The sequence below is a fragment of the Aspergillus udagawae genome (genome assembly GCF_001078395.1).
Source record: "Aspergillus udagawae IFM 46973 DNA, scaffold_7, whole genome shotgun sequence".
In the NCBI taxonomy this organism is placed as follows: Eukaryota; Fungi; Ascomycota; class Eurotiomycetes; order Eurotiales; family Aspergillaceae; genus Aspergillus; species Aspergillus udagawae.
In genome coordinates, this window is record NW_025091270.1 from 1,322,335 (window position 1) to 1,343,262 (window position 20,928).

The 20,928-nt window shown below is 51.2% G+C and overlaps 6 protein-coding genes across 6 annotated transcripts; 2 read left to right on the plus strand and 4 right to left on the minus strand.

Moving 5' to 3' along the window:
- Positions 1–382: 382 nt before the first annotated feature.
- On the minus strand, positions 383–2,667 carry Aud_009127 (oligopeptidase family protein; the record flags this gene model as incomplete). The annotated part of the gene is made up of 2 exons (XM_043293988.1): positions 383–2,537; positions 2,636–2,667. The coding sequence occupies 2 exons, from the start codon at positions 2,665–2,667 to the stop codon at positions 383–385; spliced, it is 2,187 nt and encodes a 728-aa protein (XP_043149923.1).
- A 414-nt stretch (positions 2,668–3,081) lies between these two features.
- Positions 3,082–9,714, minus strand: Aud_009128 (ATP-dependent RNA helicase BRR2; the record flags this gene model as incomplete). Its single annotated transcript, XM_043293989.1, has 1 exon — positions 3,082–9,714. The coding sequence occupies one exon, from the start codon at positions 9,712–9,714 to the stop codon at positions 3,082–3,084; it is 6,633 nt and encodes a 2,210-aa protein (XP_043149924.1).
- A 428-nt stretch (positions 9,715–10,142) lies between these two features.
- Aud_009129 (mismatch repair ATPase MSH1) lies at positions 10,143–13,335 on the plus strand (the record flags this gene model as incomplete). The annotated part of the gene is made up of 3 exons (XM_043293990.1): positions 10,143–10,505; positions 10,595–11,516; positions 11,576–13,335. 3 exons carry the CDS (start codon positions 10,143–10,145, stop codon positions 13,333–13,335), a joined length of 3,045 nt encoding a protein of 1,014 aa, XP_043149925.1.
- Positions 13,336–13,512: 177 nt separating this feature from the next.
- Aud_009130 (ureidoglycolate hydrolase) lies at positions 13,513–14,262 on the minus strand (the record flags this gene model as incomplete). Its single annotated transcript, XM_043293991.1, has 1 exon — positions 13,513–14,262. The coding sequence occupies one exon, from the start codon at positions 14,260–14,262 to the stop codon at positions 13,513–13,515; it is 750 nt and encodes a 249-aa protein (XP_043149926.1).
- A 746-nt stretch (positions 14,263–15,008) lies between these two features.
- Aud_009131 (acetoacetyl-CoA synthase) lies at positions 15,009–17,282 on the plus strand (the record flags this gene model as incomplete). Its single annotated transcript, XM_043293992.1, has 4 exons — positions 15,009–15,122; positions 15,179–16,667; positions 16,726–17,066; positions 17,124–17,282. 4 exons carry the CDS (start codon positions 15,009–15,011, stop codon positions 17,280–17,282), a joined length of 2,103 nt encoding a protein of 700 aa, XP_043149927.1.
- A 736-nt stretch (positions 17,283–18,018) lies between these two features.
- Aud_009132 (BTB/POZ domain-containing protein) lies at positions 18,019–20,306 on the minus strand (the record flags this gene model as incomplete). The annotated part of the gene is made up of 3 exons (XM_043293993.1): positions 18,019–18,744; positions 19,423–19,688; positions 19,715–20,306. 3 exons carry the CDS (start codon positions 20,304–20,306, stop codon positions 18,019–18,021), a joined length of 1,584 nt encoding a protein of 527 aa, XP_043149928.1.
- Positions 20,307–20,928: the final 622 nt, after the last annotated feature.

The window sequence follows — 20,928 nt, forward strand, 5'->3', positions numbered from 1 at the left end:
ACAGAGATGAGAGTAGGCAATCGTCGCTTATATATTTCATCTTGAACCGTGAAAACAGCTGTTGTACATGACAAAGGCTTACGATGAAGAAAAGCCACGACAAGAATAGGAATTCTTTGTTGACGCCAACTAAAAAGCACTCGGCGATATTGTACTCTCCCTTTGTCTCGAAGGCTTTTCCGTCGCATCTTAGAATACGACAAATCAAACAATAAGATCATCCAACAATGTAATGAAATATCCATTGAGAGTAATCAACAAAGATGAAACTGAAACTGAAACTGAAACTCGAATTCGAAGGACACTGACGAGGCTATATCAAAAGGTCATTGTCATTGGGCACATCAAAGACACAAATGCAGAGTCGTTACGAGCCCTGAGACTATGAAAGGGATAGACCAGCTACACGCTTCTCCAATGGTGTCTTCTTCGAGGTAAAGGCGTTGCCCTTCTCATCAGTCACTGGAGGCAAGCCGACATGCTTGTTGATCCAGTTGAAAACAGTTTGGTGCCATACGAGAGAGTTCTCCGGATTGAGCACCCAGTGGTTCTCGTCTGGGAAGGTCAGGAACGCACTCTCGATCCCCCTCATCTGCAGGACGTTGAACGCTGCAAGTCCCTCGGCTATCGTCAAACGGTAGTCGAGCTCATTGTGGATGATCAGATGCGGGGTCTGCCAGTGCTCCGTAAAACGAGACGGATCCCACTTCTCCCAGTTCTCTGGGACCTTCCAAATAGGGCCTCCCAGATCATGGAGCGGGAAGTATTGTTCCTCACTGGCAAGCTGAGAGGTCATGCTGAATACACCATCGTGAGTGACGAGCGCCTTGAATCGACGGCCGAGAGGGTGGCCCTGGATCCAGTTCATCATATAACCACCATAAGACGCCCCCAGTGCAACGGCTCGGGTGGTGTCAACATAATCCAAATTCTCCTCGATGTAGTCAAATCCTTTCTCGATATCGATGTAAGGTAGGCCACCCCAAGAACCACGGATTGCGTCCGTAAATGGTTGCCCGTATCCGGTGCTACCTCGCGGATTGGGCGTAATGACGACGTAACCCTGCTCAGCAAACACGGCAGGATTCCATCGAGTGCTCCATTGATCATTCCATGCGCCCTGTGGCCCCCCATGAATCAGATAAGCGAGCGGATACTTGTTGCCAGACTTAAAATTGGACGGTTTCACCACCCACGCATGGACGGGGTGGTCCTCCGCACCTTTGAACCAAATCTCATCCACCTGTGTGGGTGAAAGACCAAAGGCGGCGCCGCCACGGCCAATAGATGAGACGACCCTGACCTTGGAAGTATCCTGGGTGTCAATGATTGTCCACAAGCTATTGTCTACCAAATTGTTGCTGGCGACCAACAGATTTGATGAATTCGCCCCCAACGGAAAAACATCCGTAACATAACCAGAATGCGTGAGCTTCTTCAACACATCAGGTGTACTATGGCGGACATTGTCGAGAGGAAGCTGATACAGAACGCCACGGCCGAGCTCCTCGACCTGAACGAATAATGACTGATCATCCTTAGCAAACGTCAATCCCGACGGGCTGAGATCCCACTGTCCCTTGCCATCAGCAGAGGCAAAAACTTCAATCATCTCGCCACTCCAAGGGTTTGGAACGTATAGGATTCTGTTCTTGTCCGACTCATAACCATCCTCACGCATCGCGAGGAGAGCAATGGAGCTACCATCAGACGAGAGAACAGGGGATGACATAGCACCCTCGAGACCCTTGACCGTGCACACCTTGGCTTCCAGGGCGCCCACACCGGTCCACGAGAACATCGGACAATAGTAGCAAGAGCAGGAAGTGTGTGTCGCGGGGTTAAGATCAGGATCCTTCGCAACAAACACAATTGCTGATGGGCTAATGTCGAAATCGCCTGAGCCGCCAAAAGGAGGGATAGGCGACTCAACCCCAGTTAGCCCGCAAATCGAGATCAGGTTCGTCAGCCCAGAGACGGAATATCTGCCCGCCTGCCGAGTAGCAGGGGACAGGGGTGCGCGCTGAAGCAAGCCATACCAAATGGCGTTACGCTGTGGCTCTATCCACGAGTCCCAGTGTCGGACAAACAGGGACGTGTACAGCCTGCCTGAACTGAGAGGCTTTTTGGCGTCGTGTGGGTTGTACAATGACCCATCCGGGTTGGCCTTCCCCGCCACCGCAAACCCGATTTTGCCCGGTTCGACAACAGTCACCTTGAGGTCCGACACGGGACCAGGAACAGTGCCCGCAGTGTAGGTCTTGTCGACTTCCCGCGCGTCTCCGACAATGAAGCTGGTGTTGCCATTTGCTTTTGTCTTCAGCCAGACCAGCTGGTCGCTGTTATCCAGCCACTGTGGGCTGCTGGCGCCAGGATCGTTCGTAATGAGAGCCGATCGGCCGGTGGCGATGTCAAGTACACGGATCTCATTCGTCTTGGAATGAGAGTCGAAGGAGTAGGATGTCTGTGTGTAGACCGCAAGTGTCCCTGAAGAGTTGGGGATGGGCCCAGAGCGGCGGGGAGCTCCCAGGAGGACCCTGATCAGGTCAGCGATCCGAATTGTGGTAAAACATGCCTTTTCCTGACTCAAGGTCTTGACAGATTCTAGGACACAAGACGAAACTGATCTACTTACTCTGGAGTAAACTTCATTGATCGGATGGTCATGTCCGTTTGGCAGTGATAAGAGCTGTCCGATAAGATCAGCGCCAAGCGTTGAGGGGAAGACAATGCGACCGGGTTGAACAGACAATTGCGTAACTTGTAGATAATGAATTATTGTTATTATACTGTATATATGGCAAACTGCGAGAACAAACAACGATGGATGGTAGTCAGATCAGGAGGGGTTATGGAGATGGAAGGGGGAAGAGAAGAGAGGGAGGTTGGAGAAGTGGAGAGAGCTGCCTTATCGCGTGAGGAGAAGATCGACCTTTACTACTAAGCTACTCCACGGAACTGATCTGATGTCTCGATCAAACATTCTTACTATCATTGCTTCCGTGTAGATTGACCGTATAAATACAGGAAAGAAAATTAACAGACGGATGGATCTAGGTGCCAACAGATTTTATAAACCCTTTACTCCTCTTCCTCCTCGCTCTCATCCTCTTCCATGCCTTCAGCTGCTGTCACAGTAAACGTGGGAGCTTGGTCGACGCCCACATAGCTGTCGCACATTAGGTACAGCGTCAACTCATGTTCACCAGGCGTGGGAACAATGTATTCCAGGCGCAACTCCAATTTGCGTCCGATGGTCACTCGCTTGATGGCAAGCAAATTCTTCGTCTTCTCGTCTCCCACCACCAACCACCAATTCTCCATCTTCTTGCCGGGGTAGAACGGCGCGTGTACAGTGGTGTCAGGCTCCTCGTCCTCTTCGACTTCCCGTTCAATTTTGATCTTGAGATACGCCGGCTCGCCCGATGTAACGTTCTCGGGATCTTCCACCTGGAAGTCAAGGTCAAGGTTGGGGTACTTCTCGTTCGTGAACGCGGCAGCTTGAGCCAACTGTGAGTTATCGAGACCGAGTCTCTTGACCAACGTGGGGTAGTCCTTGTTCTCGGATGGGTCCATCGCTTCCATGAATTCGAAGATGTCATTGATGTTGTATTCATTCGCCACCTTGATGGCTTCAGGGCCAAAGTGAGGAATCTGCTTAAGAGGGCTATCCCGATCCCACATGGCTTGAACCACCATCTGCGACATCTCCATGGCATTCATTGCGTTCAAGTGACCATCAGATGAGAGAACATCGACACATGCGCTGAGAAGGTTGAGAACTTTGCTGACAATGACCTCCTGGTCCTTGGCAAGATCAATGGGCAGTTGCATGCGGGAGAAGTGAGCTTGTAGGAGAACAAAGGCCTTGAAGTGAGGCGAGTCGTAGGCGGGTTGTGACATCTTGACGGGTACACGATCGTACACTCGTCGCAGAATGTGGTCTTCGTGTCGACGCATCTGAATCGATTCGAATTCCGTGGCCGAGGTGATAATCTCCAGAATACCCTTGAGCTTCGTGCGAGCGCTGAGCGACAGGAGGAAGGTCTGCATGGTGATGAAGGAGATGTTGTAGTAAGCGCCAATCATGGCCGCATTGAGGGGAGAGACGCTGTCATCCTCCTCATCCAGATCAATGATCTTAGCCTCCGACAGCTCCCTCAATGTGTTCTCCACCAACTCGGACAAGAAAGTGCTGAGTCCTTCGTGGCTAATATCACTCAGACCGTAGAAGCTGGGGTTGGCAAGGAGACGGCGGTAAAAATACGTGTAAGTCATCCAATCCACGGCGTCCTGGGTCGAAGTGACTGTCCTTGTGCTGATCTCAGTGACAAATGCGTCATGTAAGTACAATTGCAAATGACTCTCGACGGGCAAAGCTTCGTTAAGGAACTTCTTGTAATACTCGCGCTTGACTGAAGGTACCATCAGAACACCTCGGCCAATCTTGTCCTCCTTAGGGCGAGTAGCTTTGCCGAACATCTGCAGGATTTCGCTGATGGGATAATCAATGTAACGGTGCTCGCGGCCTTCAAAGAACTGTGTGCCCATGACGATTACAAGATGCGCCGTGAGATTCAGCTCCCAGCAGACATCGCGTGAAGCAAGTAGGACCTGGATCGCACCAATGGTGAAGAGATGCGAGACAATACGCTTGTCGGTGGCGCTAAGAGCTTCGTGATAGTATCCAATACCGTGGGAGAGCGATTCTGCCAGCGTCCGTTCCTGAATCCGGTTCAGTAGTGGCGCTAGTTCATTCACATCAGCATGAAGGAACCGATCTTCGTTGTCATCAGCAGCGCAAGCAGCCAAGAGATCAATAGCTGTTGATCTTGTCTGCTTACGATTGGGTACAAACACAAGCGCGGGCTTGTCCGGAGCCAACTGCAAGATCGAGTGATATGCCGGCTTAGCCATGGCCAGCATGAGTGAGGGGAAGTGGGGAATGCTGAAGGACTGGATATGAAGCTCGAGAGGCACGGGGCGAGCGTGAGGGCTGAAATTGTAAATCGTATGCTTGTTCGCACCGATCCACTCGCCAATATCGCGGGCGTTAGCAAGAGGCACGCTCAACCCAACGATGCGCATACCGTTCTCTAGCTGAAGGGCAATAGAATGCATGCGCGACACCACTACTTCGTACACATATCCTCCGTAGCCTCCAAGCATATGCAGTTCATCTGCGATAAACAGCTGCACGGATTGCACGTTCTTGCGTCTTTGCCATTGCCGGGACAGAACATCCCACTGCGTCGGCGTGGCGAGAACCAGATCTGCCTGCTCTAGCAATTTCAGGTCCGCAGTGGTCTCTCCAGTCAGCTTGACGATATTCTTGCCGCCACCGAGGTTACCCAATCGCTTCTCCCAATCTGCGTGTCGTTGATCAATCAATTCTTGGAAAGGAGCGATATAGACGGCTCTGCCACCCTTTCCGGTTGCCCAATGCCGCAGCAATGCAAGCTCAGCACAAACAGTTTTGCCACTGCCCGTAGGAGCACCGAGGAAGACATTGTCATCGGAATCGTACAAAGACTTGAAACTTTGTGTCTGGATCTTGTTGAAAAATTGCCACTCAGGATACAGCTGCTGGTAATCCTCACGCTTCAGTGCCTTGACAGGCGCCCGTTGCATGTCCAGCAGAGGAGTATGGGGCGGGAATCGCTCCGGAAGGATCAGTTTCTGGAAAGACACCGCAATCTTGGTCTCTGAGTGCATCCACCGATCGGAAACGAGAGAGATGAAGTAGTTGGGGGGCATGGGCTCGGTAATGGGAACAGTAAATTCGACCAGGTGTTCGTTCATCTCGGCCTGCGCATAGTCCTTCCGGAGGATGAATTGATCGTGGAACAAGATTTCCTCGCCGTCACAGTCCTCGACGAGGATCCAAAAATCTTGCGCTGTCCCGTGCAAAGCATCATCCCACACAAAATTCGGAGTAATGGTAAGCTCCACTCGAAGCAATGACCGGGTTACAGGTTGAACTTGTGCCTGAACTTCCAAACGAGGGAACTTGGACACGAGATCACACACCGTCCGTCCAGCCTTGGGCATACCAAGAAGTTCGCCCATGCGAGGAGGGTCGAGGTCGAAATAGCTGGACCAAGGCACGTCGATTCTCTCCGCTTTCTGCAGGATATCCCGGGGGCAGTGAGGGAATTGACGAAGTGGTGTCATGGTCGGCCACATCCGCCGTTCCGCCATCTTGCAGAGATCGAGAGCAGTCTTCGCGACAGACGACCAGCCTTTCTTCAAGGAAATCTCAAAAAGGGCCCGCAGAATACGACCTGCAGACTGAGTGACATACACCATATCTGCCATCAAAGCAAGACCTTCTAGCTTCAGTCTGGAAATGTAGGCCTGTAGCAAAACGTTGATCTTCGAATGAGGTTCATCAATGCTCTCCTTCACAGGAACAGGAACGCGACCAAGAAGTTTCGCTAACTCCAACTTCTCGTCTTGTCGAACAGGGATGTACTTGAATTCGTCACTGAGGGCGAAAATGCGGAAGAGCTCAATGGTCGAGATGGACGGTTGGATATGCTGAGAGTAGGTCAACATGGAATTGTGGCCGATGTAGTAATGCGAAGCAATTCGTCCCAATTCGGTGGATTGCAGTCGTCCAGTCTTCTTCTCATACTTGACAAGTCCGGCCCGTTCCAAGATGACGGCTGCGGAGTGAACTAGGTCAACTCGCTTTTGTTCCAACGCGTCGTCGTTCTCATAATCGGCGCCCACGCTGTACAGGCCTGGCGAGCGGAGCATACGGACAAAGAGATAAGTGTAACCCAGCCACTCCACTCCCTCATCGCGGTTCCGGACGTTTCCAAGTACGATCTCCGCATTCATGTTATCGGCAAGTTTGCTCATGAGCTGACTCTCAATCGGCAACTGCTGGTTCATGAGGGAGAGGTAGTACTGAATTTCAGTTTGGGATGTGATAATAATACCTTCGCCAAATGTATCGTACTGAGGTCGACCAGCTCGTCCCAGCATCTGGAGGACATCCTGGGGGCTAAGCTCAACCCAGCTACCCTTCTCCGGTGAATATACCTGAGTTCCTTTGATGATAACGGTATGCGCGGGAAGGTTGACACCCCAGGCAAGAGTTGCCGTGCATACGAGAACTTGAATGCTGCCATCAGCGAACAGCGCTTGGACGGAGTCACGATCCGCAAGACTCAGACCTGCATGGTGGATACCGAAACCGTATGGCAACAGGTCTTTTAGCGACGCATCATCGACGGACTCGGCTTCTTCCGCTAGGATAGCCCTGCTTGCAGCATCGCTACGCAAGATCTGGCCAATAGTCTCCATCTCCAATGCTTTATCCCTGATGTACTTGGCCGTCTTCGCCGTTTCCTTTCGAGAGTGAACGAAGATGAGCATCTGGTTTCTTCGCTGCCCGACTTGCTCGAGAACTTTGGTATAGCAAATATCGTTCATCATCTTCAGCTGCTTGATGGCTTTCTTGTCGGTGACACCAATGAATTCCTGCTTCAAGGGGCATGGTCGATAAGAACCATCAAAGTGGAACAGGCCTTTATTGGGGTCAACTCGTAAGAAGCTGGCCACATCACGGTAGTTTGGTAAAGTTGCACTGAGACCAACGATGCGGACAGGCTCTCCGGTCTGCTCTACCTTGCGAATTGTCCGGCTAACAATGCTTTCAATAACGGGTCCTCGCTCGTCATGAAGCAAATGAATTTCATCGATAATAATCAGACGCACGAGCTTGATGTAACTCGTCTCCGACGCTTTTCTGGTAATGACGTCAAATTTCTCGGGAGTCGTGACAATCAGCTGGGTTTCAGCAATCTGTTGCTTTGTGAGTTGGCGATCACCAGTCAGCTCAGAAACTCGAATGCCGTAGGGCTCGAGCCGTTTGCCGAGGTTGCCGACTTGCTCCTGCACCAGAGCTTTTAAGGGAGAGATATAAATGATTTTGAAATCATCGAGCATAATCTCTCCGGTCTCCGGGTTGCGATTCTTGCCGATCTCGCGAAGAATGGCAAGCATGGCAACATTCGTCTTTCCAGATCCTGTGGGAGCACAGACAAGCATATTGCCGTCATCATGGAAGGCGGATGGGTAGCATTTGGTCTGAACTCGGTTGAGCTCCTTGGCACTGCCGAAGCCGATACGGGCCCATTCAGGCAGTTCAGTGGCGGGGATGTTCTTCTCCCCAGGGTCTCGCTTGGGTTTTGGCGGTGGTACATGAATCTCCTCGTATCCTTTAAAAGTTCGCTTGGTGGAACCTTGAGGTAGCTTGACATTCGGGTTGGTCATCAGATGGTTGCCTTGATGGAAGACAAGGTTCTCCAGGTTGATCAGTCTCTTCGGCTGCAGACCGCCGACCAAGCCACCCTCTGCAGGCTTTTGTTCGGGGGCCGGTGCGCTAGGGACATCGACATCCATCAAGTCGAGCTTGATCTTCTTTTCGGGACGACCTGCCGCTTCATCGCGAACTGTCTTGCCTCGAATTTCGTCCAAAATAGCTCGGTGGCCAGCCTCAACCATCTCACTTTCGACGAGATGGCGAGCATCGGCATCTTCGGCAACCCTACGCCAACGCGTTACCCACACGATCTTATCACGGTTTGTGACGAATTTGGCGACAAGGTCTGGGTGCTCATAATCGAACAGTTCCATCAGATCGTTTTCCACGTCTCGCAGGGATTTCTCTGTTCCGTCCTCCGCTTTGCCACCAAGTATTTCCAGAGCCTGTGTGGCCTTCTCCTGTTGTATATGAGCGTCGGCATACGCAGAACCAATTTGACGCTGTAACCAGTAAGCGTCGATTTGCCGGGCAGGAACTATCAAATTCTTGTCCCGTCGTTGGTCGGCGCGATCTAGTCCACCGTCGATGACCATCTCTTCCTCAGCCTCAAGACCATCGATATTCGCCTTCTCGGCCGTCGCAGCCTCAATATCGGGAGCTTCTTGTTCATCTGGCTCTTCATCGTCGGTCAAGTCATCATCGTCTCGGACCTCAGTGACAGTGCCCATGCGCTCATCATCCTCGTCTTCCTCGTCGAAGACGACAGCAACACCCTGACGCTCGTCGAGCTCCGCCCCTTCTTGGCCGTCCATTCCGCCCTCCATCTCTTCGTCCTCGTCCTGCGCATCGTAGTCCGTAATCTTCTTCCCCAGATTTACAAGCTCATTGAACTCTTTTGGACTCATGGAGCTACCAAGCAAGTCATCAATCTCCTTTTTCTTATCAAAATCCTTCATATCTTCGTCTTTCAATAGCTCCAACACAGCGTCGGCAGCACTCCGGACGACTTCGTGAGGGACATCACCCAGATGACTCGCAGTCATCGTAAGTATGAGATCGTAGGTCGCGCGGGTGGCGGGCGTTCGAGGGCGGTATTTCAACCCTTCGATGAGAGCATCGGCGGCGGAAAGAATACCCTGGCCGCGCAGTTGTTGTTGTTGCCCGCGACGTTTTCTCTGTTCTCGAGCGAGCACATCCTCCCCTTCTCGGATCGCACCTCGCTCGATATCTGTAGGTCCGACGGGTTTCTTCTTGGTTTTTGGCGCATCGTCATGCGCGACTCTTGAGCCCATCTCCCGAATACTGATGCGCCCGGCAAGGGATTCTGGGTCTCCGGTGGGTTCATCGTTGATGCGAGAAATGAAACGACGGTCCGCCTGGAGAACCAGGTTGGACATCGCCGAGTACTTGTACTGGGAGATATTTTGGTCCGCCATCTTGATGGTGTTTCAACTGCAATCAAAAAAAAAATCCGACAAAGTAAGAACGGTAGTGCGACGACTTCTTTCAGTCGTCCGGGCTCGGTGGAGCTCAGATTCAGCCGGCGCGTCGACACACCTGTGTCAAGAAATGAATTGTGGAAATAATTAAGTGTCCGTAAAGGCTTCACAAACCTGGATCATCCTCTTGCAGCAGGCAAGCTTACTCGTTATTGCAGGGTTGCAAGCTGCCTGTAGTGGTTGGATGGTTGAAGGGAGATGGCGTTTGAAAGTTGTCGGGAAGTTCTGCAGCAGATTTCAGTGGCGAAGCGGGAAGGTTTGGCGAGTGACACCTGAGATTTGAGGTTCCCTTTTGGTTGTCGCCGCCCGCCATCTCATCCACACCAACACCAACACCACTTTGGTGACTTGCTCAGCTCAAGACCATGCGCATCAATGGATGTCGATTGGCCCGTTTAGTCCCGTCGCAATTCCATTCTCTCCGTAAATTTGACTCTTCTGCAGCGCATTGTTGCCTTGTGCACCGAACGATCTGTCACCATGCGCGCCGTCCACTCGCCCGCGTTGGAGCTTCGTTACCAACGCCTCATCTCGAGCTCAGAAGGGGGGCAAGAACGAGGACTACGGTCAAAGTCAAGGATCTACCGCAGGGAACATTGAAACTCGAGCCGTATGACGACGCTACAGACGATGCGCCTCGATATCCCACGGTCGTACAGGGACATCTGAATAATATGCAGAAATTCAGGAATTGTGTTATTTTGACTCGAGTAGGGGGCTTTTACGAGGTACGGACTTCGGACTGGCGGTTCAAGTAGAGTTAGACAGTCGTATTCTCTCTTCTGAAGGCAGCATAGATCCCTGACAGATTCTCCAGCTCTACTTTGAGCAGGCCGAAGAGCTAGCTCCGTTACTGAACTTGAAGCTCGCCGTCAAGAAGACCACCGCGGGACCTGTTCCCATGGCGGGATTTCCCTTCTTTCAGCTAGATCGGTTTTTGAAGATACTGGTCCAAGACTTGAATAAATACGTGGCTATCAGCGAAGAGTTTGCCAATGCCGCTGAGGATAAAGCCCGGGGTGGTCTGCTCTTTGATCGCAGGGTAGCCAGAATTATCACGCCAGGTACCCTAATCGATGAGAAGTTCATGGACCCTTCGGAGAACAATTTCTTGCTGGCGGTTTACATGGACGTGCCAGCCTTGAAAGCGCAATTAGAACAACAGGAGGATGATTTGGCTGCGCAGAAGCACATATTGTCGTCCGCATCCCAGCGCGTAGGCTTGTCCTGGCTCGACTTATCCACAGGCGATTTCTTTACACAATCAACTACCGCTCAGATGCTTCCTTCGGCGATTGCTCGGATCGGAGCGCGAGAGATACTCGTGGACCAGAAACTTCAGGATCTGATTGGGCAGGAGCTGCAACTTCTGGTTGGGCATGACCATCGTTTGATGACTTTTTTCGCATATCCCAGCAACATTCTACCTATATCACAGTGGAGCTCTGTGCTTGAGGCACCAATAGCTGACCAAGATTCTGATGCTTTCACACCGGAAGAGATCGCAGCCGGTTATAGCTTGCTGGAGTATATCAGAGTTCAGCTGCAGGGCTTGAATCTGAAGCTTCAGCCGCCTCGTCGTCGACATCTGAATGAGTCTATGAACATTGACCGGAACAGTCTGAGAGGCCTGGAAATTCTCGAGACGGCGCGGGATGGCTTTGGAAAGGGAAGTTTACTACATGCGGTGCGCCGTACATCTACCAGAAGTGGAGCACGTCTGCTGAGAGATCGCCTGAGTATGTCTCACCCTATTCTGGCTTTTGCACATTGCAGCTATATCGACTGATATTCGTAGCATCTCCTTCCACGGCATTGCAGGTAATCAACGAACGACTCGACCTTGTATCAGTCTTTCTCGAGAATAGTGATTTACGCGACAGTGTAATCCAACTGCTAAAGCGAAGTTATGATGCTCAACGCTTGGTCCAGAAATTCACCTTGGGGAGAGGAGACGCAGACGACCTAATCTGTCTTGCCAGGGCTATCCAGGCTTCGAGAGAAATCAAGATGGTTTTATCAAGCCAAGATAACTGCCGGCTTGACAGTTCGCCTCATATACAGTCCATCGATGCCAAGCGTAGTCTCTCAGCTATGACCGGTCGACTCTGTCTGGATGGACCGACCGCGCTGGCGGATCGGATCTCAGCTGCCATTGACGAGGAAGGTCTACTGCAGAAGCAGCGTCTTGAGGATGATACGGCTGCTGAAGCGGCGATTCTGGCGCAGGAAGTAGCCATGAGCGAGGGACTGCCTGGAGAAGTGGAGGCGCTTCCCAAAAAAGTGAGAGCTAGGAACAGCGATCAACCCAAGACCTCAACAGAAGAAACAACCGCGCCTGACACTTGGATCATGAGACGCAATGCAACCGCAGCTCTTCTTGAACTACATGAGTCCTTGGACCGGCTGCAGGATGAAAAGACGCGTCTTACTCAACGTCTTCGAGAGGCCGTCGGATCTTCTGCCCTCTCGTTGAAATGGACTTCTGGCCTGGGACATATCTGCCATGTCAAAGGAGCGAAAATTTCCCAGCAGTCTCTAGAGGAGCTCGGTGTAACGCGGAATGTGTCTTCAACCAAGTCGACACGGTCCTTTTACCTTCCCGCCTGGACAGCTTTGGGTGACCGAATGGACCAGGTGAAAGTCCAAATCCGACAAGAGGAACAGGCGATCTTTGAGGCACTGCGCCGCGAAGTGATTCTCAACCTAGTGAAGATCAGACGCAACGCAGCCGTAATGGACGAGCTTGATGTTGCGTGTTCTTTCGCCACCTTGGCTCAAGAACAACGTCTCGTGCGCCCGATCCTCACCAGTGGAGTAACCCACAAAATCGTTGGGGGAAGACATCCAACAGTCAAGCTGGGGCTCGAGGAGCAAGGGCGGCAGTTTGTCAGTAACGACTGCTTCTTGGGCGATTCGGAGAGGATTTGGCTCATCACTGGTCCAAACATGGCCGGTAAAAGCACGTTCTTACGCCAAAATGCGCTCATTACCATCTTGGCACAGGTTGGGTCATTCGTGCCTGCTGAGTATGCGGAGATTGGCATTGTGGATCAGATATTCAGTCGCATTGGGGCAGCTGACGATTTATTCCGAGACCAGTCCACTTTCATGGTGGAGATGCTGGAGACGGCCACCATACTGAAGCAGGCGACAGCGCGCTCCTTTGTTATCATGGATGAGGTTGGCCGCGGGACAACGCCAGAAGACGGGACAGCCGTCAGTTTTGCCTGTCTGCACCACCTGCACTACCGCAACAAGTGCCGGACATTGTTCGCAACCCATTTCCATGCTTTAGCGGACATGACCGATGACTTTGAGGCACTGGGGCGATACTGTACCGATGTGAAAGAGACCGGGTCGGGGTCGTTCTCATTTGTCCATCGACTGCGCAAGGGAGTGAACCGTGATTCCCATGCGCTAAAAGTCGCGCAGCTCGCAGGCTTGCCGAAGGAGACCCTAGAGATGGCCAGTCGAGTGCGACAGTCGTTGGGTAACTGCACTCCATGGTCGTCGGGCGGCAGCGATAGCCATACTATCGCGTCAGCAACCGCATAGTGCTCGTTACTCCTGACCCTCTATGTACATGTACCATATCTTCTAGTGTGTTGCACTTTTGCTCGAGATACCAATCCAGTCATGCTTAACGTACATTCATAATACATTCATAAATGAGTTCCACGATGGACAAAGGCCTCCATTCCAGACGTAGGCAAGAATACCACTGCATGCGTTTTAGAGCTTGGAAGCACCCAACATCCGACTCTTCCCCAAATCAATCATAATCCCTTCTCCAAACGCAGCCTCTTGCACGTCCTCATCATCCACCCCATTGACAAACTGCACAACCACGAAATCCACCCGCCTGGAACCCAGCACCACCATCGGCGCATGCCACGTCCCAACCCCATACGTCACCGCTTGCCCACCACGCGCTACAAATGCCCGCACATTGTTCAAGTCAGGGGGATCCCTGATCGTGACTGTGTCCCCCGAAGGCGTAGTCGCCGTTGCCGTCTGGCCCTTCAACGTCGGCGCCACGATAACCAGGTAGAATGGTTCCTCGGCATCGCCCGCGCGGGTCTGGCTGGATAGGTCGATAGGTGTGAACGTCTGCGTGGTGAAGGGGTGTCGCTCCAGGATGCGGACGTCGAAGACGCTAGTCTCCCCTCCTGTCGCTTTGGCGGTGCGCAGTTTGCGCGGGAAGCACGAGAACATGCTCATGCGGGCGGAGGAGGGCTGTCCGCTGGGACATTGCGGGTAGTGGTCGAGCAGTGGGGAGATGGGGCTGTACTTGAGGGCGGAGGATTGGTTTGCGACGACTGGAGCGGGATCGTGAGGAGGGAGAGAGGAGAGAGAAGGCGCGGAGGAGAGATCGCGTGGTAGAGGACAGCTGATGGCGGTGCCGAAGGGGGCGAAGGCCTCTTTGGTGAAGGGTTCGGGGGTGATGCGGAGTGTTGGGCTGGAGGTGAGGATGGGCGCCATGGTGTTTTGGGTTCGGAGGTTGGTTGAGGCTTTGGGGATTTGTAGTGTATAGATCTCCTTTGAACTCAATTGCAAGGACCAGCCTCGCAGAAGCTGAGAGTAATGCCGGGTTAATAACTTAGGTGAGCAGTCGACGATAACTCCATCAAGTGTCGGCACTCGCCGTAGATGGCAGCCGCTAAAAGCAGCTTCGGGAGAGGCCGATTATCATCAACACTTCACCTTCGACTCCATTTAGAGGCGCATTTCGCAGCCCAAAATGAGATTTCAATATGTATTCTATGCTAATCACTGACACAATTCATTCTTCTGCTTCAAAAGGGGATTTGATTTGTCGATCGCCAGCGTCAGTGGTGCATACTCCTCCTCTAACCAGTTGGCAGACTGTCTCGGGTCATCCATCAACATACCCATACAATAGAGGGCTCACCACTCCAGCTCAATCTCACGGACTAGACTAGCACTGGTCTATATCAAAAATGCAGCAGAACGATTGACAGGTCCGGAGCAAGACGCCTCTAAATGTGGATTCTCCTGTTCTTCCCCGCATTCCCGCAACTCCGCAAAAACCGCCTGGTATCAGCCATTAACCGAGGCCAGTTTGTCATTGATAGGGACAGTAAGCGGACACCAATCAGCTAAGATACGCCTTTTCTTGTTTATAAATATACTGCGGATCACTGCTAGAAGCTCTTCAAGTAATTGTCTCGAATTCAAGCAACTTCACCATTGTACTTTCAAGCAAAATGGCCTCAACGTCCGACCTGCCGAGGAAGCTCTGGGAGCATTCTAACCCGAAGTCTACTCAGATGTGGGCTTTCAAATCGGAGTTAGAGAAAGAGAAGGGCCTTCAGCTTCCAGTACGTACCTTTGACTGGTATATTGCTCTTCTTTGTCGCCTAACGCAATTTCTAAGGACTACCACTCTCTCTATCGGTGGTCAACGGACAATCGTGCATCCTTTTGGGACTTTTGCTGGAGATTCTTTCCCATCATCTCTGAAGGCACTTATAGGACCGTCGTAGATGAATCAGCCCGCATTGACAGCATCCCCACTTGGTTTGAGGGTGTGCGACTCAACTTTGCCGAGAATATGCTATTTTCGGCGGAGAGATCAAGCTCGGGGCATCTACAGATTACAACGAAAGGCAAGGAGGACAATAAAGTTGCTCTGACAGAAATTAGGGAGGGAGGGTCGGAACCGTCTTCCAACGTTACATGGGCCGAGTTGAGACGCAAGACAGGGGGAATGGTCCAGGCACTCAAAGCAGCCGGCGTTGTCAAGGGAGATCGAGTCGCCGCTGTAGCAAGTAACAGCGTCGATACACTTGTCGTTTTCCTGGCGACGACGGCTCTCGGAGCGTGGTTCTCGTCAACGTCCACTGACACGGGCGTCAAAGGAATCCTCGATCGTCTGCTCCAGTTGAAGCCAAAGTACGTCTTTGTTGACGATTTCGCAATCTACAATGGGAAGCGGATCGATCTACGACCAAAAATCAACGACATTGTCGATGGTCTCCGGGAAGTTCCCGAATTTGAAGGCATCATCGCGATCCCACGGTTCCCAGGCCAGCCAGTCGATGTGACCCACGTGCCCAAAACCCAACCCGTTGCAGCTTTTCTTGCAAAGGCTCCGTCAGACAAGCTCGAGTTTGTCAGGGTTGGGTTTCGGGATCCATTCCTGGTTGTGTACTCATCTGGAACAACTGGCAAACCCAAGCCCATCGTTCACGGAGTAGGCGGTGTCATACTCAACACCTACAAGGAGGCTCGGCTACACCGTGATCATGGACCAGATTCGACGGTTTTGCAATACACCACCACCGGGTGGATCATGTACCTGTCTGCCGTATCAGGGCTAATGTTCGGCGGCAAAGCCATCTTGTACGATGGAAGTCCCTTCCTACCGGACGCCAAATTCCTCATCGAGCTATTGGGCAAGCATAAAGTGACTCATTTCGGTACATCACCGCGCTATCTCCATGAGCTCCGGAAGAATAGCATACGGCCAAGAGACATTGCAGATCTCAGGGCACTCCGCATCGTCACGAGCACCGGCATGGTCCTTTCGGAATCCTTGTTTGAATGGTTCTACGACGAGGGTTTCCCACCCCATACCCAGTTGGCGAATATCTCCGGTGGCACCGATCTCGCTGCCTGCTTTGGCTTGGAGAACCCGCTTACTCCTCTATATGTGGGCGGGTGCCAAGGTCCAGCTCTAGGTATTCCTATCGCAGTATTCGATCAAGCGGATGAGGGTGCTACCGCCGTCAAAGGCACGACCGTTCCGGATGGTGTGCCAGGAGAGTTGGTAGCCACCGCAGCATTTCCAACTATGCCGGTCAAATTCTTGGGCGATGACGGGACACAGAAGTACTTTGACTCCTACTTTGCTCGGTTTGACAGTAAGTCTCGTTCTTATATCCAGCCTCTCAATCGCATCTACTAACCTGTGATGCGTAGATGTGTGGACCCACGGCGACTTCATCTGCATCCACCCTATCACAAAGCAAATTCTCTTCCTGGGCAGATCAGACGGCGTCCTCAACCCCTCAGGCGTCCGCTTCGGATCCGCCGAGATCTACAACGTAATCGACACTCAATTTTCAACCGAGATCGCGGATTCGATCTGCGTCGGCCAGCGACGGCCTACCGACGCCGACGAATCTGTCATGCTCTTCCTGTTAATGCGGCCGGGATACCAATTCACACCGCAGCTTGTCTCCAGAGTAAAAGAGGCAATCAGAAAGGCATTGAGTGCCCGGCATATGCCGAAGTATGTCTTCCAGACGCCTGAGATTCCGGTACGTGCGCCTCTTTACGGTCTTAGACGGGACTTAACTATGACTAACGTGGTCCAGACGACGGTGAATCTGAAGAAGGTAGAATTACCGGTAAAGCAGATCGTATCTGGCAAGAAGATCAAACCGTCGGGTACTCTACTCAACCCGCAGAGCTTAGATTACTATTACCAGTTTGCAGAGGTTGAAAAGCTGGTCGATGTCAAGAGCAAGCTGTAGAGTGGCCTCTAGACGGGACACTGGTTTTCGGAGTCATCCACGGTTTTTTAATCGTAGACTAGCGTAGAAGAATATACATGCTTTCTGACTATGAACACTCCTGGCCAAGCACGCAGCTCTTAGGAACTGAGACAATCCGTACATAGTCCGAAAAGGACGGAAATCAGACACACAGGGACTACCTCGGGAGGCGCATAAAGTCCACAAGGTCACGAATTCGGATGAGAGTTTGATAGAAGCAAGGATGTCACCCTGCAGGAGAGAATCGAGCCCACGGAACGCAATAGTAGCACGAGCATCTTATTGACAAGAAAGGATGACAAGGAGCGAGACGCCAAGTGATTCTCAGCATCAATAACTCTTTTCGACAGCAGCAATCAGTCACTCAATGGGTAGTTTTGTAAGACGAGTCCTTCTCCCATGCATGCTTTTGCGAGTGCTGATTTCAGTGTAAGAAGAGATGCGGCATTAACACAGCGTGGCTTGCCAGCAGTGCAATGAGTTGTTTTCGATCGGAGGCTTTCATGCACCGAGCATAACGAGGAAGTATCCATACGATTTGTGGCCTTTATTATAGCCCCGAGGTGAAGAGAGTCGCAGCAGAAATGGCAGTAAACGGTCTCGTCCTTGAGGCGTGCAGTCTCGGCTGAGAGCACACTCTTCACTTTGTCATTTGCAGTCCTCCAGCCCTTAGTGATGTCATCTAGAAAACAGATTTGTACGTCAGCACTTTGAATTAATTGGATTGGTGCTTCGAAGGCCGATAAGGGATGTAGGAGTGATTTACCTTTAATGCACTCTGGAAGATTGAGCTCAGCAGAATAGGTAGACGACACACATCTTCGAGACATGGCAGCGCTCGTTGAGCTTGTAAGGAATGGAACCCGAGAGCCCAGCTGATATAGGCCCATTTCAAGCAGTTGTCCCATGTGTCGCAGACTACTTTCTTCTCATCGAGCAACCGCTTTTTCCAGAGTTCGACGACAAACGTACATGCTTCTCGACAGTCGAGGTAGTGAACCACAGCAGCAACTTTCAGCAGCATCGCTGCATCCACCTCTTTCGGGATGCGCTGCCCCTGCCCGTGTATGATGTTCATAACTATCAGGAATGCGACAGGGTCGCAGTCTAGCATATGGACTTCGTCATATCCTGGCTCGTCGGCGGTGCTAGTTGGAGAGATACGTTTCTTGAGATGGCCCTTGAAGTAGTTTGAGGCCAGAGTGAGATGTTTCGACGAGACTTTGAAGCGGGTCTGCGGTGTTTCAACTGCGACTGGTATAATTTTCTTTGGATTAGAAGGCTTTTCTCCGTCGTCCTTATTAATAGACGCATTGTTATTAACATTTGGAGACGCTGAAGAAGTCGATGGCACCGGCTTTGCTTCAGGGGCGCGGCGCTGTGCAGACAGGACTAGGACAACATCGCCAGAAGCGTCGATCAGGTAGCAGGTACCGCTCATCTATCTTGTTAGAATAAAGTCTGAAGAAATTCGATGTGTGAGGAGGTTCATACTTGACTCTCACCCTTTAGAGGTTGTTGCAGGTAGTAAGTTGGAGTTCCTTGATGAAGAGAAGAAAAGGTATAGACGTTCAGTCCAGAGAGAGAAGGTTGAGATGGTCAGTCAACGAATGATGGCAGTTCTGTTGTCAGAGAGAGAAGAGTAGAGTGTTGCTATAGCGATGCTTGTATTGTTAACCTCACTTCAACCAGTACAGCTCAGACACCGTCAGCGTATTCTTATGATTTCTCATTGGTAAGGAGAAGGTAGGTCGAGGACATCAGAGAATATGCTTCAGGGAGAATCAAACCTTCAGTATATGAACAGAATTATGAAAATTCACTGCACGTACTGGTTAAAACTGGAGTTACATTGCCTCTCAAGTGACGGGAACTTGATAATGCATTTGAAAGGATTAGAAGACATTCAATTCCTGTGTTTTACTTGATGAATGTTTAAGATTGACCTGACAGCTATTCACCAAGTCCAACCACACTGTACTTTCAAGCGGTCCTTCTGACGATGTCAACGCCATTGTTCCGGTATCAAGATGAATCCAGACAATTTCGTTCGATGGTAGATGAGCTCTTCGATTACTCTAGGTCCAAGAAGTCCACTGCATCGACCTTTGCAAGATACCTTAGAGCTCGGCATCTCGAATTCGAGGATTTTCTCAGCCACGCTTTCTGGTGCAAGACCTTCATCATCGAGGTTCTCGCGGGGCCATGGCAGTCTGTGGGCCTTCATTTGCTTCATAAGTGCACCTAGTCTGAATGGGTCGCACTCGAAACTGCAGGTGATCCGGCCATTCTCTAATCTATGCCGCCGCTCTTCCACATCTCTGAATAATAAAGAGCAGACTTTCCTTTTCAGATTGATCGTGTCTTCCTTGGTAAGCGTAACATCTCTAAGATGGCTCATATGGACTCACCTGTAACAGATCGCGGTATAGGAAGATCCAGCGTGTTGATGAAGTCCTTGCTCTGTCGTATCGCCAAGCAGGTAACAGATGCGTAAAGCTCGCAATCATTGAACACCCCGGAAACGAAAATCCACTTGCCGGTCTCATCACAGTAAGCGTTGAGACGTTTCGCCTTCCACGGTTCGATCCATCTCGCGGGATACAGCCCCACAACTCCGTGGCATTTGAAGTAGTCCACTTGGACAGCCAGCTCGACCAACTCGTCAAAGGTCACCAATGTAGGGACTTCCTGCGTGCGGCAGTGCATTAGATCAAGCAGGATTGAAAACGCCTCAGGGTCAGTATCGGGAACGTCCAGCTCGATGCAGCCGTTCTTCTGTAGTTCTTCGCCCTCGCGCCATTCTTTCTTCAGCCTCTTTTCGAAGTATTGCGAAGCCAAGCTCAGATGTTTAGAGGAAGCTCGGTATCTGACGACCCCTGCCTCTTCACCTGAATAAAGCCTGGAGGGTGCGTATGCGCGAGGCTGCTTTGGTGGGGATACCATGAGGATGACATCTCCGTTTGGATCATGGTCACTGACTCTGTTCACTTCTGGATTCATTTCAAATTCGTCATCCTAGTGAATAGGGTTGCGGGAATGGTATAGAATATTCTGAGAAAGGGGTTGAGGACATCATAAGGAGGTCCTGTGAGTTCTTGTTGATCAGTGAATACTGAGTGGCATTCTGTGAATCTGATTACTATGTCTTAGGTCAAAATTTCTTCACCATGCCCAAATTGACCGAGTAGTTAATAATAAGTACTTTTCAATCCAGTGCAGGTTTTAGTAGAACCTGAGAATTGCCTCTATGACATGACTGCATTCGAGTCTATTGCAGACTGACTCCATGAGATAGGGTTAAGGCACGTCCTAATGGCTTAGTTCACTTCTATGAAGAGATACGCTGGCTCTAGGCCTTACTTGGATTGGGTCACAGGAATGTTCTGAATAGGTTTCCTAAAACATCCCACCCATAACAGGCACAAAACAACATAATGAAAAATGACCTCATACTTTAGCTGTTATATTCTTTGGACAAGGTGAAGTCACTCCACAAAGTCCTCTATATTGATTGTCATGAAGACCATCTCCCCTATCCGCCTGCGGCAGGGATCCCAGCTAATTCGCCAAGCTGACTAGAGCCAGTCAACGTGTCCTGAACCAGATGGAGGTAGCCCAAGCC